At 38.8% G+C, this 13,399-nt stretch overlaps 1 protein-coding gene across 3 annotated transcripts in view; it reads left to right on the top strand.

The window, feature by feature from the left end:
* Window positions 1-13,399, top strand: part of DHX9 (DExH-box helicase 9) — a 42,163-nt gene that overhangs the window by 4,463 nt on the left and 24,301 nt on the right. For 2 of the 3 annotated variants that reach the window (XM_024552853.4, XM_024552843.4), the window contains exons 4-8: window positions 7,133-7,247; window positions 8,269-8,381; window positions 8,994-9,142; window positions 11,294-11,340; window positions 13,125-13,261. In XM_024552853.4, coding sequence (XP_024408621.2) covers window positions 7,133-7,247; window positions 8,269-8,381; window positions 8,994-9,142; window positions 11,294-11,340; window positions 13,125-13,261 — 561 coding nt within the window. Of the gene's footprint in view, window positions 1-7,132; window positions 7,248-8,268; window positions 8,382-8,993; window positions 9,143-10,327; window positions 10,458-11,293; window positions 11,341-13,124; window positions 13,262-13,399 lie in introns of all 3 variants that reach the window. The other variant, XM_024552860.4, reaches the window with a different exon arrangement.

Raw genomic sequence — 13,399 nt, 5'->3', positions numbered from 1 at the left:
TTGTGTTCAGTGTACTTCCAAAGATAACCTGTTAAACAATATAAAAGCCGGTAAGACACAATATTGGGTCCCATTAACACTTTCTTACATAGCAGAGAACAAATAGTATTTCATGTATTGAAATATCATTCCAGTGTTTCTGGTACCACGATTATTTTAATCATGTGAACATGTAACAAAGACCCCTTTCTAATATTGTTTTTAAGAAATAAACTTTATTTCTCATTTAAGTAAAAGGAAAATTTGAATTTTCACAAAAATAGAAGAATGATTGACATTATAAAAAGGTACACATTATGGTTTAAGTGGATCCCTTAGGTAACTTAAATGAGGGATTCCATTTTATGAAACCTCTCTACAAAATTTTAACAATTTGTTCTCACTGGATTTTTGTATTCTGGCTTGTAAAAATACATACTCTGTTTTCTTCCATTGCCTTTGACTCAAGTCAAGAGACTTTCTAGTATATTGTACCACTAGATACTTAGAGGATTCTTAATTACATTGGTTTGCCCATCTGTAGAATGAAGGGCCTGGACAAAATGATTTTGACACTGTTTCTGGCCTTGAAGAGTGTTGCACCTCTTTCAAATACTTGAAAATATTGGCTGTTGCTCCACATGTTATGGCCTATTCTGTATTTCTTATCCTCTTGTTCTCCTTTGTCTTACAGTATAGGCCAGTGGCAGAGTCTCTGAAATTCTCTTTTATATGAAAACATTTTATTGTCCCTTCTTTCTTGAATAATATATTCACTGTAGTAGGATTTTGGGGTGCCTGTTTTCATCTTCCAGCCCTTGAAAGATAATTTTTCATGGTCATTTTACCTCCATTGTTTTCTAATGGGAAGTCAGCTATAGTCAGATTACTTCCCTCTATATGTTATGTGGTTTCTTTGGTCGCCTTCATTGTTTTCTTTATGTTTGGTTTCCATGGTTTGACTGTGATGTGATTTTTAGATGCGGTTTTTAATCATATCATAGTCAAACTCTGGGGCTTGCTGAGGTTCATGAATCTGTGCATTTGTGTCTTTCACCACATTGGGGCAGCTGACTATCATTTCTTCTGCCTCATTTTTTCTCTTCTCTTCTCTTTCCTGGGACTTCTGTGTTAATATGTGTGTTTAACCCAAAGGACCTTGAGGCTGTGTCTTTTTTTTTCCCCCTGCTTTCTCTGTGTTCCTCAGATTGGATGATTTCAAATGATTATCTTCGGATCAACTGATACTTTTCTATGTCTCCTCCATTTTGCTGTTAAGTCCATCCAGTGAATTTTCTTCCAGATGCTTTTTCATTTTTAGAATTTTTAGTTTTTTCCTCCCCTCTGGTAACATTTCTTACCTTTTCATTCATCGTAAGCATATGTTCATAATATGAGTGAATTTCCTTTATGTTATTGAACACAGTGATGATAGCTGCTTTTAAATCTTTGGCTACTAACTCTAACATCTGAATCATCTCAGGTTTGGCTTTGTTCATTGCATTTTTTCTCTTATGTCAAGTAACACTATTATATTCTGAGCATTGTTAATAATATGTTGTGGAGACTCTAAATAATGTTCCTCCAGAGAGCGCTGCTTTTGTTGCATTGTCAAGCAGTTAAGTTGGGCTCAGTCTGCAAACACTGCTTTTGAGTAACAGCTCCAGTCTTTAGTGTTCTGATCCTTTGCTAGGCAGCTTGGGGTCTGTCCTGGGTGTGTGTGGTTGAAGAGTTGGTGATGTGGGCAGGGTTCGTACACAGAACCTCTTTACTTCCCAGGATTTCCTCCTCACTTACTAGTGGCTTTGGTTTCCCCAAACTCTTAACCATCTGATACTTAAGCCAGAGGGACTGGATGTTCTGTTGGAGTTGTAGCTGCTTCCCATAGTCTTCCCTCAGATGAAAAACCATAATAAACAACCCTTAACACTTTTGCTATTTCTTGGTTTCTCTCATTTTAAGTCTCCTCCGGAGTCTGGTAGCTTTTACTCCCTTTTTAGTGCCTACGTATAGCTGTGCAGGTCCTTGGTATTTTTTTCCACTGAGTTCCTGTTATCTGCAGGTGGTAGTTTTGTGTAGGAGCTTGCTTGGCCATGCCAGAAACAAGACCCTATTGTCTTTTCCTTATTAGCATCTAACTGGCTCAGATCTTTTCCACCAAATGCTCTGGCTATGCATTTCCTGTTTTCTTTATCACCTCCTGTATTCCAGCTATACTGGCTTGCAGTTCCAGCACATTTCTCTATAAAATACAGAAATCTTTCCATCAGTTAGATTGAAAATAAAGACATAAATAAAGCTTTTTCAGGCAAATGAAATACAAAAAGGAATAGCAATGTTAGTATCAGAATAAGCATTAGGGAAGAAAGTGGAAAAGGCAAACTCCGGTTCATAGTGTATCAATTCACCTAGCATTAGAAATGCTAATGTACATTGCTGGAGAAAAGTCTAAATTCAAGATCCGTTCAGAAGAGCTCGCTCATAGCCTTATTCTAATTGGTAAGAGCTTTAGTAGGAGAAACTTACATATGGGGACAAAGCAGCTGGGCAGGCCAGGAAGAGTCCACACCCCTCCTAGGAACGGGTCTCTTTTTTTATAGGGTTAATGGTAGACCCATCTGGTGGGTAGTCATGTGGACCGTGAGAAAGAACAGTGCATTCCTAAGTTACAGGTAACATTCGGCATTTATCATATTCCCTGCATTTATAACCTCCTTCCTGTGGGTCTGACGTTTATCTTTGGGTGGCATGAGGGCTTTCTGGGTAGTCAGCCGAGCCTGAGGCTACAGAGTTGAGTCTTAACATTTCCCAGATGCCTTTGCCACTGAAGCCATATTGCATCTCAGTGAGTTCCCCTACATACATATATAGTTATGGTGGTTGGTGGCACGGGCTGTGAAAGAATTTACAAAGAGACAGAAATGCAGAGAGTAAAGTTTTATTTTTACTTTCCCAAGAGGGAAAGGGCTAGGTGTGGAGACATGGATCAGCCCTGAGGGGTGGGGGCTGTGAGTTTTTATTGTATCAAAAAAAGCAGGGGTTGTAGCTGGGTAGTCACAGCAAGTAGTAAATCAGAAGGAATAGGCTGATAGAACAGGCTTCAGTTTGTTTTGCTGTTATCTTTGGGTTCAGGGTCCTGTTTGTATGTGTTTAAAACACCTGCACGGGGATGCTTTTAGTAATCTTCCAGTCCTGAGAATAACGGCTCAGGGAAATGACAGCTAATTCTGCCTGGCAGACTTAAGGAAAGAGAGCCAGCTAGCTAGCTCTGTTAAAGAGGGCCTGAAAGGGGCCTTTGTGTCCTTGCATATATTGGGAAAACTGAAACGGTAGTGCAAGGAAGTAGCAAAGAGAACCCCCCAAAATCCTACTAAACAGCTGGAACTGTTAACACTTGGTTCTAAATGAAAATTTAAAATTAGAGTTAACAGACTGTTTAGGTAACAGTGTCTGTCAAAACTCTGGAGGTTAGAGGAGTAGTCATTTATTCAAAGGAGTATTGAATGCTTTTATTATTGTTCAATACATAGGTTTTAAAATAAACTAGTAAGTATTAGCTCAGGAAAGTAGAACAGCTAAAATTGGAAGAAATTAATAAAGATGTAATCAAATTGCTGAATTAAAAAGCAAAAAAGATAAAATTTTAAAATGCTCTTGGTAAAAGATAATTAAAAAATGCCCATTCCAGGTCTGATTTTTAAAAATTAAGTAAGTACTGTTGATTCACAGCCCTTTATAAAAAATCCATGTGGTTTAAGAATGCAGAATTTTCATATTTTAGAAAAATAATATGGTGCACAATACCATGTCTTATATGACATCTCTAGCACTTTCTTACTACGTCACGTTAATGAGTTTATAAGAGAAAATATCTACTCAGTGGTCAACTTTAAATAGAGGTCTTTAAAAAAGAGCATTTCATAACATTAAATGCATATAATAAACTACTTGGGAAATAGAATAGAAAAGTGCTTCCTTGGCACGCTGAAAGGTCTGTGAGGCTCATAGCAGCGTGGTGTGCAAACTGAGCTGGGCGGGGGGGCTCCGAGCCGTGACCGTGACTGTGACCGCCGGTGTGGAGGGCAGTGCTGAGCCGAAGGGGAGTGTTGTGACGCCGGTTTACCTTCATTGACTAATGGGAAACTTGGGCTTGTATTTTATGTCTATTTTATATTCCTAGCAATTCGTGTTTTTGAGATATTTTATAAAAATACTGTTCCCAGTTGAAAGGGGAAAATGCTGAAAGCTGCCTCATCTCAGACGGTTTGAGATGCATTGCCTTAGGGGAGTTTCTGTCAAGTGGGGACCTAAGTGTTGTCACCACCGTTAGTGTAATGCAGTAAAGAAAAAGCAAAAAAAGAGGTATGTAATAGAAGAGAAAAAAGTATAAATACTATAAATAATTTAATTGGAAGAATTTCCTAGTCACTGTAGTAGTAAAAATTAAGAGAACTTAAGAATATGTAGTTTGTAGGACCTGTAAGAACAACGCAACAGATTTTTATTGAAGGATAGTGTGAAGAACTCTTTAAGAGTCTGAGATTTTACCATACTTGTCAGCTAATAATTTAGCCTGCCACAATTCCATAGATGCCGGCCAAAGACAAAAGACTTCTTAATCAGAGACAGAAGTTGTCGGTACAGGCAGCATGGGTTCTGCCTTGTCCCCAAGTCTCTTGGGAAACAAATCTGCATCCTACCCTGGAGGAGGAGATTATTCTATCTCCCAAGATCAGTTGCTCTTCAGACATCAGGATATCCGTGGAGAATTTCAGCAGATAGAAGACTTGGTGAAATGTAGAGCCATTCCACGATTCTGGATGGGAGGTTGCTTTATTAAGTAGCATGTCAGTTCATAATAACAAAATTCATTCTCCCTGAGTAAACTGTGTAAGTTTAACATATTTGATATGTTAGGAAAGTTAATTAGGAAAAATAATTACTTAAGAATAGCCAAAAGAATTGGAAAAAGTTAAAGTACTAGCCAATTCCACCACATATGAGTAAAGAATATTATTTTAAGATTACCGTAACTAAGTTGACATACTAGCTCCAAATGTACATGATACATACACTTATATAGATACATATTTATAATATAATTGTATAATACCTATTATATAATATATGATAATATAATTATAATGCAGAACAGGTCTGAGGGTAGGAAAGGCCATTTTGGGGAGAATGTAAAAGGCAGAAACAAACTTGACTACAAAAAGAAGACAAGCAAAGCACTGTTTTGGACAGTAAGCAGTGTTAATAAAGTTAAAAAAGGGAAAGGACAAACAAATTTGAGGGGAACTTGTAGGATACAGAGTGAATGTTAAATTCTTTGAAATTAATGTTAACATGAATATCCAGATAGAATGCTAGACAAGGAAAATACAAATTAAAATAATAGGTTGCTAGAACAAAAATCAAAACTAACATTGGTAAAAGATACAGCATGAATTCTGTAATTCTCCGAATCGGAGAGGATGTGGGGAAATAGATTCTTATATGTAGTACTGGGTGAGTATGGTATTCAGCAGCCTTTTTGTAGAGCTCTGTGGTGATTTTAAAAATGTTGCCACCTTTTAACGCAGGAATTTTACTTTCATGAATTTTTCCTGAACGAAACCTAAGTACGAAGAGTTTATGGCAGTGTTTTACGAGTTCTTTAAGATTGGCTATTAGTCTAAGTACCCGTCCGCACAGTATTGGTTGGGTTATGTAGGTAGTGTGTGTTACCTGCTGCTGAGTCGGCTCTGACTCATGGTGACCGACCCGTGAATGAGTGAGGTCCACAGGTCCTGTCCTTAACAGCCTGTTCAGCTGCAGTAGACGCCTGCCTGTGGCTTCGCTTACAGAGGCAGTCCATCTCGGATTTCGTCTGCCTCTCTGCCCTCTGTTGTTCCCAGTGTCACTGTCTTTTCCAGGGACCCTGCCTTCTCAGGGTGTGCCTGAAGGAAGACAGCTGCGGTCCTGTCATTTGTGCTCTCAGCAATGTTTGAGGCATGATTTGCTCCAGGACCCACTTGCTCATCTTTCTGGCAGGCCAGGGTACCTCATCGAGCTGTCCCTCCAACACCATATTTGAAAAGAAACAGGTTTTTTTTCCCGTTAGCTGTCTTCACTATCCAACTTTTCGCATGCATACATAGTAATTGAGAATACGAGGGTGTGAGTGATCTTAGCCTTGGTCTCTAATGACACATCTTTGCTCTTGGTGATCTTTCCTCATTCTTCTGTGGCCCTTCCGGGGCTCAGCCTTCTCTTGATATCTTGGCTGCACTCTGCGTTTGCACTGATGACTGAACTAAGGTAAGCAAAACCTTTAACGATGTCAGTGTCTTCATTGTCTGTGTTAACGTTGTGTATTTCTTCTGTAGTCATGAGCTTTGACTTCTTGAAGTTCAGATGCAGTCCTGCTTTGGCGCTTCCATCAGAAGTCATTTCTAATCATTGCTACTTTTCTTTTGTATAGTACCTCCACATAGTGGAGTTGTAAGTCCTTAAAATTCATGTACATCAGTATTTAAAGAAGTAGAAAACTTATGTCAAATGTGCATTTGTCTCGAAACTTGATGTTTCTTTTCTGGAAATCTCTTCTCCCAGATCCTTTTTCGGTTGCCTCTTCACTAGGTTCGTCTGTCTTCCCAAACGTCACCTATGAGTGCAGCTTTCCCTCTTCTCGTTGTTTGAGTGGTGATCTCCCTCAGTCCCCGTTTTTCTTCTCTGCTTTATGTTTCTCTGTAGTATTGTATCACACTTGACACACTGTGTACTTATTGTCTAGCTCTGTAAGACTTGTTGTATAGAATTAGAATATAGCTCTGTAAGTACAGAACATGCGTCTCTGCATTGTGTTGTCCGCAGTACCTGGAACAGTGGCTACCGCGTAGAAGGCTCCTAACAGATACTTCCTGAATGTTGAATGTATTTGTAAAGATAGTAAGTGGAGAAAGTAAATTACCTATACAGCATAAACTGACCCTGCTTTTTGTGGGGAAATTATATTTGTATACATCCTGTATGTCTATATAAAATTTCCAAATGGAGAATTAGTAATTTTTACTGCTCTTACCCTTTTCTGCCTGAAGTGAGAACACAGTAGTTTTACAGCCACTGAAAACAATTGCTGGTACTACATTGACTTTTTCACTTGCAGGTGGCACCCCCTATGCCCCCACTTACTGACACACCTGACGCCGCAGCAAATACTGACGGAAGTTTGCCAACTACCATGGGAGGACCTCTTCCTCCACATCTGGCTCTCCAGGCAGGTAAGGGACTTGAATGTGTGCGTGTGTGCATGATTGAGAGTACGTTATACACAATCTTGGTCATCATCTCTTTTTCACTTAGATAAAAAGAAATAACTGTAGTAAACTCTTAATGTTGAGAGAGATCCCAAAGGCTTTGTAAGTTTGCAAATACCGCCAGCTCATTTAATTTCTCTTATAAGGTGTGATGCAGCTTCATTCCTTGCTGCAGTTAGCATCTGATTTCTGATCTCCGGATAGATTTTGCACAAGCTAGAACATTTGATTGAATGGTCTTATTTGTTGCCCTTTCTTGTTTCTAACTCCTACCAAATATCAGTATGTTACAGACTCGTTCATTTACCTATGGATCCAAGCCGTTGTTGGATTCTGTATATCACCTAGACTTTTATTGCTGTGTTCACTGTAGGGTAGGTGGACTAGAGTGTTCGGTCAGATTACTTAAGTCTCATACCCAGTATTTATGAAATGAGAATAATAGGGATATTTACTTCTAAAGATTGTTGTGAGGAGAAAATTTTTTTAAAAGCATGTAATAAACTCAGAGTTAATGATTGATCAGTCAGTATTAACTCTTTTTAGTTACTCTGCTTTTTCATCAGGATCCATCACTTTCTTATACCTTGGCAACTTCTCATTTTCATTACCAGCCCTAACAGACAGCTTCCTTCTAGGGTCATATTTAGCAAAGAAACAGTTTTATTATTTAATCAACTATTTTGTATGTAACAACTTGAAAAACAAAGCTACATGGATAATGTGTGCTGGATCGTCGGTCACTTCTGATCATTACTGGTATCTTTCCACTGCACACTTGCCTTAGAATCAGCAATTTAGCCCTATGCTCAGTCATGTAACACTTTCCAAGTAAGTCGTGGAGATTTCAGGCCCATTTCCAAATGATTGAAACCTAGGATTTCTAATTATGGAGTGCCAAAATGTGAACTATGAATATCATTTAAAATATTTAGAATCTTCCTGCAGTTTAATTCATCAAGAGAACATTTTCTTTCCTTAATAGAAAATAATTCTGGAGTTGGGGCCTCTGGCTATGGTGCTCCTGGGCCCACCTGGGATCGAGGAGCCAACTTGAAGGATTATTATATTAAAAAGGAAGAACAGGAAGTACAAGCGGTAAGGCTATTGTCATCCTGTGTTGCATCTCCAGGAGTGGGGTCTAGGATGTAGTTACTGGCAAGGTTTAAGATATTCGCAACATAATAATTAGGTGATTCTTTACAGTGATTATTTGAGACGGCTTGATCGCACGTGACACCATAAACCTAAGCTACCCATTAAATTGGTCACTAGAATTGCCTGTGAAATAAAAGTATTTTTTCTTAGTTGTAATAAAAGTTCTCATCTGCTTTGTAGGAAATATAGATACCTCAGTAAACCTCATTTTATGAGCCCTTACTATGAAAATACCATAATAAAAGAGCTTATTTACCTACTTAATTTATTTAAGATGGTAAACCAGCACATAAAAAAGTTGTCAGTTTTCTTTGGAACAATTTAAATACAACACATTAACTGGTAGGTAATGTATTTTTTAGCTAATAGGGCCATCATATGCAAAATTCCGGTGCAGTTTTGACTAGAAATAAAAACTGTTCAAAGTATCTTTTTAAAAAGAAGCTTTTGCGTTGTAAAGGATGCTACAAAGACGTTGTTACACATTTCTGTGCCTCAAATACTCATAACTAAAACTAGTGCAGCCAAATTTAATTTTCATTGACTCAACAGACTCTTGAATCAGAAGAAGTGGATTTAAATGCAGGGCTTCATGGAAACTGGACCTTGGAAAATGCTAAGGCTCGACTGAACCAGTATTTCCAAAAAGAAAAGATCCAAGGAGAATATAAGTACACCCAAGTGGGCCCCGATCACAACAGGTTTGCTTGTTTCACTCTTTCCCTTCCACAGTAAGTTAGGGTGGTTTGGGGTATTTATTGTTCTGTATTTGTACAGCTGTGTGAAGTTCTGCAAAACTCTGCCGCCTATATTGCTAGATTTTTTAAGGTTCTCTTTGAATCTGACGGGCAAAAACGATGGCCACAGGTGTGGTATCGGCCAGAGGTAGTGAGCTTATTCACTGTGGTGTTGTCAGGGGTAGTTAAAATGGCTATTTCTTTAATGGGTCAAGTTAGACACTTAAGTTTTAGAGTCTCAGAGGTAGAGTGCATTGCACTTGATCCAGATGTTCTTCAGCTTTGAAGCTTGCCAGCCCTTAAGAGTTCTGTTGAAGTTTTAAGGACTTTAAAGCTGACCAGCCTGTGTTTGTATGTGAATTAGCCTACTTCTAGTTTGTTAAACTTATAAAACTGAACATAGAGGGAGGTTGTTGTAACAGTGACAGTATGTTTCTCAGCCTGCTTGCTGTTCTTCCTGAGAGCATTCCAGGGTGTAGTAATTATTACTCCCAGGAAGGCTCATGGATTAGACTCTTGGGGGGGCACTGTTCTTTACTTACATTAAATAAATTATGCAAAATAAATTAAAAGTATTTTTCTTACAAATCAAAGCATTCTTTCTCCCTTGGATGCATCTAGCAGCCCTAAATTACTACTAAAATAACACTTTGACGCTGTGGTCAAAGTGATGTTTAATGAGCATTGTTACCCTGCATCCCACTGTTTTGTTCAATCCTGAATTCTCAGATACTTAATTCTGATGTCAAACTTGAAAACCCTCAGGGGTTGTAAAGGAAAGATGCATTCGTTACAGACTTTTCTTTAATATTTTGTCCTTACGTACTGATTGGGCTTAGCAGCACATGGGGACTTTGAGAATAGTTAGATAACTTAAGTGTGCCCGCCGCTGCTCGCAGTAAACATTTTATGTTGTCATTGACTTCTGAACCAAGGAATTGAAGAATTCAGGATATGAAGAGGAGGGAGGCAAAGACACTGGGGGAGCCGGGACAGCATTGCTCCTTGTATGTCCTTTATTTAAAGACATAACAGACAGCAACACCAGAGGTCTGTGTTCATACACACATGTGCTGCTGCTTAGGCTGAACTAAGCAATCACATGGGAAATGATTGTAAACTGATTTCTGGTGTCGCTGTTCCCCCTAGGTGGAGGAGAATGAGATTGACTTTAAGCCTGGCTGAGAAACATACTGGCATCGGTGTCATTAATGAAAGGGTGGATGTTGTTCCCCTGAAAGTCAGTGGCCTTTGACCCCTGAAGCAACTGTGCCTGAAGGTCAGTTCACAAGACGTATAGGAAGGAGTCTAACCTTAATTTTTTTTCCTTAACCCTCACTTAACCTTTTATTCACAGTACAATGTCAGGGTTAGAATGTACCTGAGCAGTGGAAGGATCAGAAAGCATAGTTTTCGAAGGGCAGTTTTTCCCTTGCTAAAACCTAAGTCGTTGCCTAGAATCTGTTAGCAATTTTAGCTATAATTTTCAAAAATATTTTGTTTTCTGTGAGCTGATTTAGGTAAATATAATACAAATAAGCTAAATTTTTTGTTATCAAGGGCTGCTTCCAATGGTAGGCAGACACCAGACCCCTGCCTCAGGAGTCCCTGGTGGATACAGAGTTCGTGTGACCCCACCTGGGCACATGCGTGCATGTGTTAGCTCAACGCAACAGACTGAAGTCATCAGTGGGTGGTCCGTGCAAAGGGACCTTGCAGGAATCACAACTGTAATTTAAAGAGCTTTGGTCCTGTTCTATTTCTTGGCCCCAAACTAAGTGGGAAATTCCTTTTCATTGAATATAGTCTAGCTCTTCAGAGTACCACTTTTGGAATAAGAGTAAGAGTAAGTAAATATAGACTCGAAAACCCTAACATTTTCTTTCCATGAAAAATCAGCTCATCGACTCTGATTATAGCTGTCTTGTGACATGTTGTATGTTATTTGAAGTTTACGTACTTCATTTGTTCTAGGATTGAACAGAAGCAAATGTTTTACAATGGTTTTTTGCTGTGATTTACTTAAGCAGTTGGAAAAAGCCTGCCTGATTTGGGAGTCTGAATTTAGTAATTTCTATCTGAAATTCCTAACCTTGTCTGTATATGTTGTTACAGGAGTTTCATTGCAGAAATGACCATTTATATCAAGCAGCTGGGCAGACGTAAGTGTTGCTGAAACCATGAGTCTTGTGTAGTGGAGCAATGTTCAGATTAGAGTCTTGGGCTGCATATACATGGGCTTTGCTAGTTGAAAGAGTACATGATAGAAGGTAGCATCTACGGTATTTTAGAATATTAGTGATTACAAGAATTAGAGGGCCCAGTTTTCCAATTTGCAAGTGAAAAGAAAATGATCAGGCTGGTGTTATATTTCAAAGGGTAAAAGATGGTAAACTGCCTAGAAGAAGGCTACCAGTGTCAAAGAACTTTGAAACATTTTTTCTTTGTACACCCAAGTATTCTTCCAGTTTGTTTAGGTAAAACTAGCTAGGTGAAATTTAGAAAAGGAGTAAACTGGATGATAGGATTAGAAGGCAGATGTGTAGCATTTACTAGTCATGGGGTCAAGAAGAAAAGGTGAGACAGTTACCTCGAGAAACAAAGAATAGATTGGGGTTATTCATAAAGGAAGTAAAAATGCACAGATGTGGTGCATGTGTTCTTTCATGCTGAGACAGTAAGTTTAACAGGCCATGTGTGGTGCTTCAAGAATAGGGAACTAGCCCCGTGTACATTGTGTTGTTACTAACGGATTTTGAGATTTTGAGTATCACACCTTAATGGCTGGAATTCAATTTAACTTATCTGTGAATTGAGAGAAACGGCCTAAGATTTTTTCCAGCTTAAGAATTCTGCAACTGATGTTCATGTTTCCAATTTCATATATGAAGGACTCTCCTGATAGATTAAAACCTTTGAATAAATCATCAAGAGATAGTGTTGAATTTTTTTATCCTAGACTTTAAAAACAAGTCATTTGAGTGGATGGGATGTTAAGGGAAGAGGACAAAGGCAGTCTTAACGTCTGTCAGCCCATCGATCGGACCATCAGAATGAATTTGACTAAATTGGCCAATTAGGCAGGAAGGACCTGTTCCCCTTCTTGCTTTGCCATCGCTCTAAAGCTGAATGATGTGGAAGGAGAGGAAACTTACCTGTTAGCGTTTTCTTTAAGAATATGAGTAACTGCTAGCTTCAGTCTAGTGTCAGGATCAGCAGACTACAGCCCGCTGGCCAGAGACAGCCCACTACCTGTTTCATTCAAGTTGTATTGGGACACAGTTTTATTCATTTGTTTGCATCAGGGGATAGCAAGCCTCTAAAAAGGGCCAGATTGTCAGTATTTTAAGCTTTCCAGGTTACATATATCACATACTTTGTCATATTTGTACAATTCGAAAAACAAAAACTATTCCTAGTTCCTGGGCCTGTGGTTTGTCCAACCCTAGTTGAATATTGGGTGTGGATGGCTTTGTGCTTTAAAGGCAGGGTGGAGTAGTTGTGACAGATCATGTGGCCTGCAAAGCCTAGAATGTTTACTCCCTGACTCTTCATGGAAGAAGATTGCAAACCCCTGGTATCCTTTTTTCTTTTATTTTTCGCTTTTTGACCCTCTGCTTTTACAAAGTTAAACTGTTTTCTTCCCCCCTTTTAATGTCATGATATTAATAATAATGACAACTTTTATTGAAATAGGTTATTTGCTTTTGTAGTGATTATTTGTATGTGTCTTAGTATCCACCAGTAATCAAGATGGTTGGTTACTTAATTGATGTTATGGAAATTGCTTTTGGTTAACAGAATGAAAAAGAACTTAGAACCCATTATGTACTCTGTATTGTAGGGTGGTTTTTGTACCTAAGCCCCTACTTGCAATGAGATAAGATGTTTGTTTACTTGGATGAGTTATTCTTCTGTCTTGGGTAATCTTGACCTTAAATTACAGGGATTTTTGCACGGGAACATGGATCAAATAAGAAACTGGCAGCACAGTCCTGTGCCCTGTCACTTGTCAGACAGCTCTACCACCTCGGAGTGATTGAAGCTTCCTCTGGACTTACTAAGAAGAAAGAAGGAGAGACAGTGAGTCTTTAGACTTGGTAGCTCAGAGAGATACTGTAATTCTCAGTTTAGCTGTTGTGTAGGATTTGGCTAAAGAGGTTTAATTTATAGTGGTGGGAGTCGTACCTTAAGAGATGGAAATGGCCTAGTCATCTCTGC

The sequence above is a fragment of the Desmodus rotundus genome, chromosome 12 (genome assembly GCF_022682495.2).
Source record: "Desmodus rotundus isolate HL8 chromosome 12, HLdesRot8A.1, whole genome shotgun sequence".
NCBI classification, from domain to species: domain Eukaryota; kingdom Metazoa; phylum Chordata; class Mammalia; order Chiroptera; family Phyllostomidae; genus Desmodus; species Desmodus rotundus.
The sequence above is the reverse complement of the archived record's forward strand: the minus strand, read 5'-3'. Positions and strand labels throughout refer to the sequence as shown.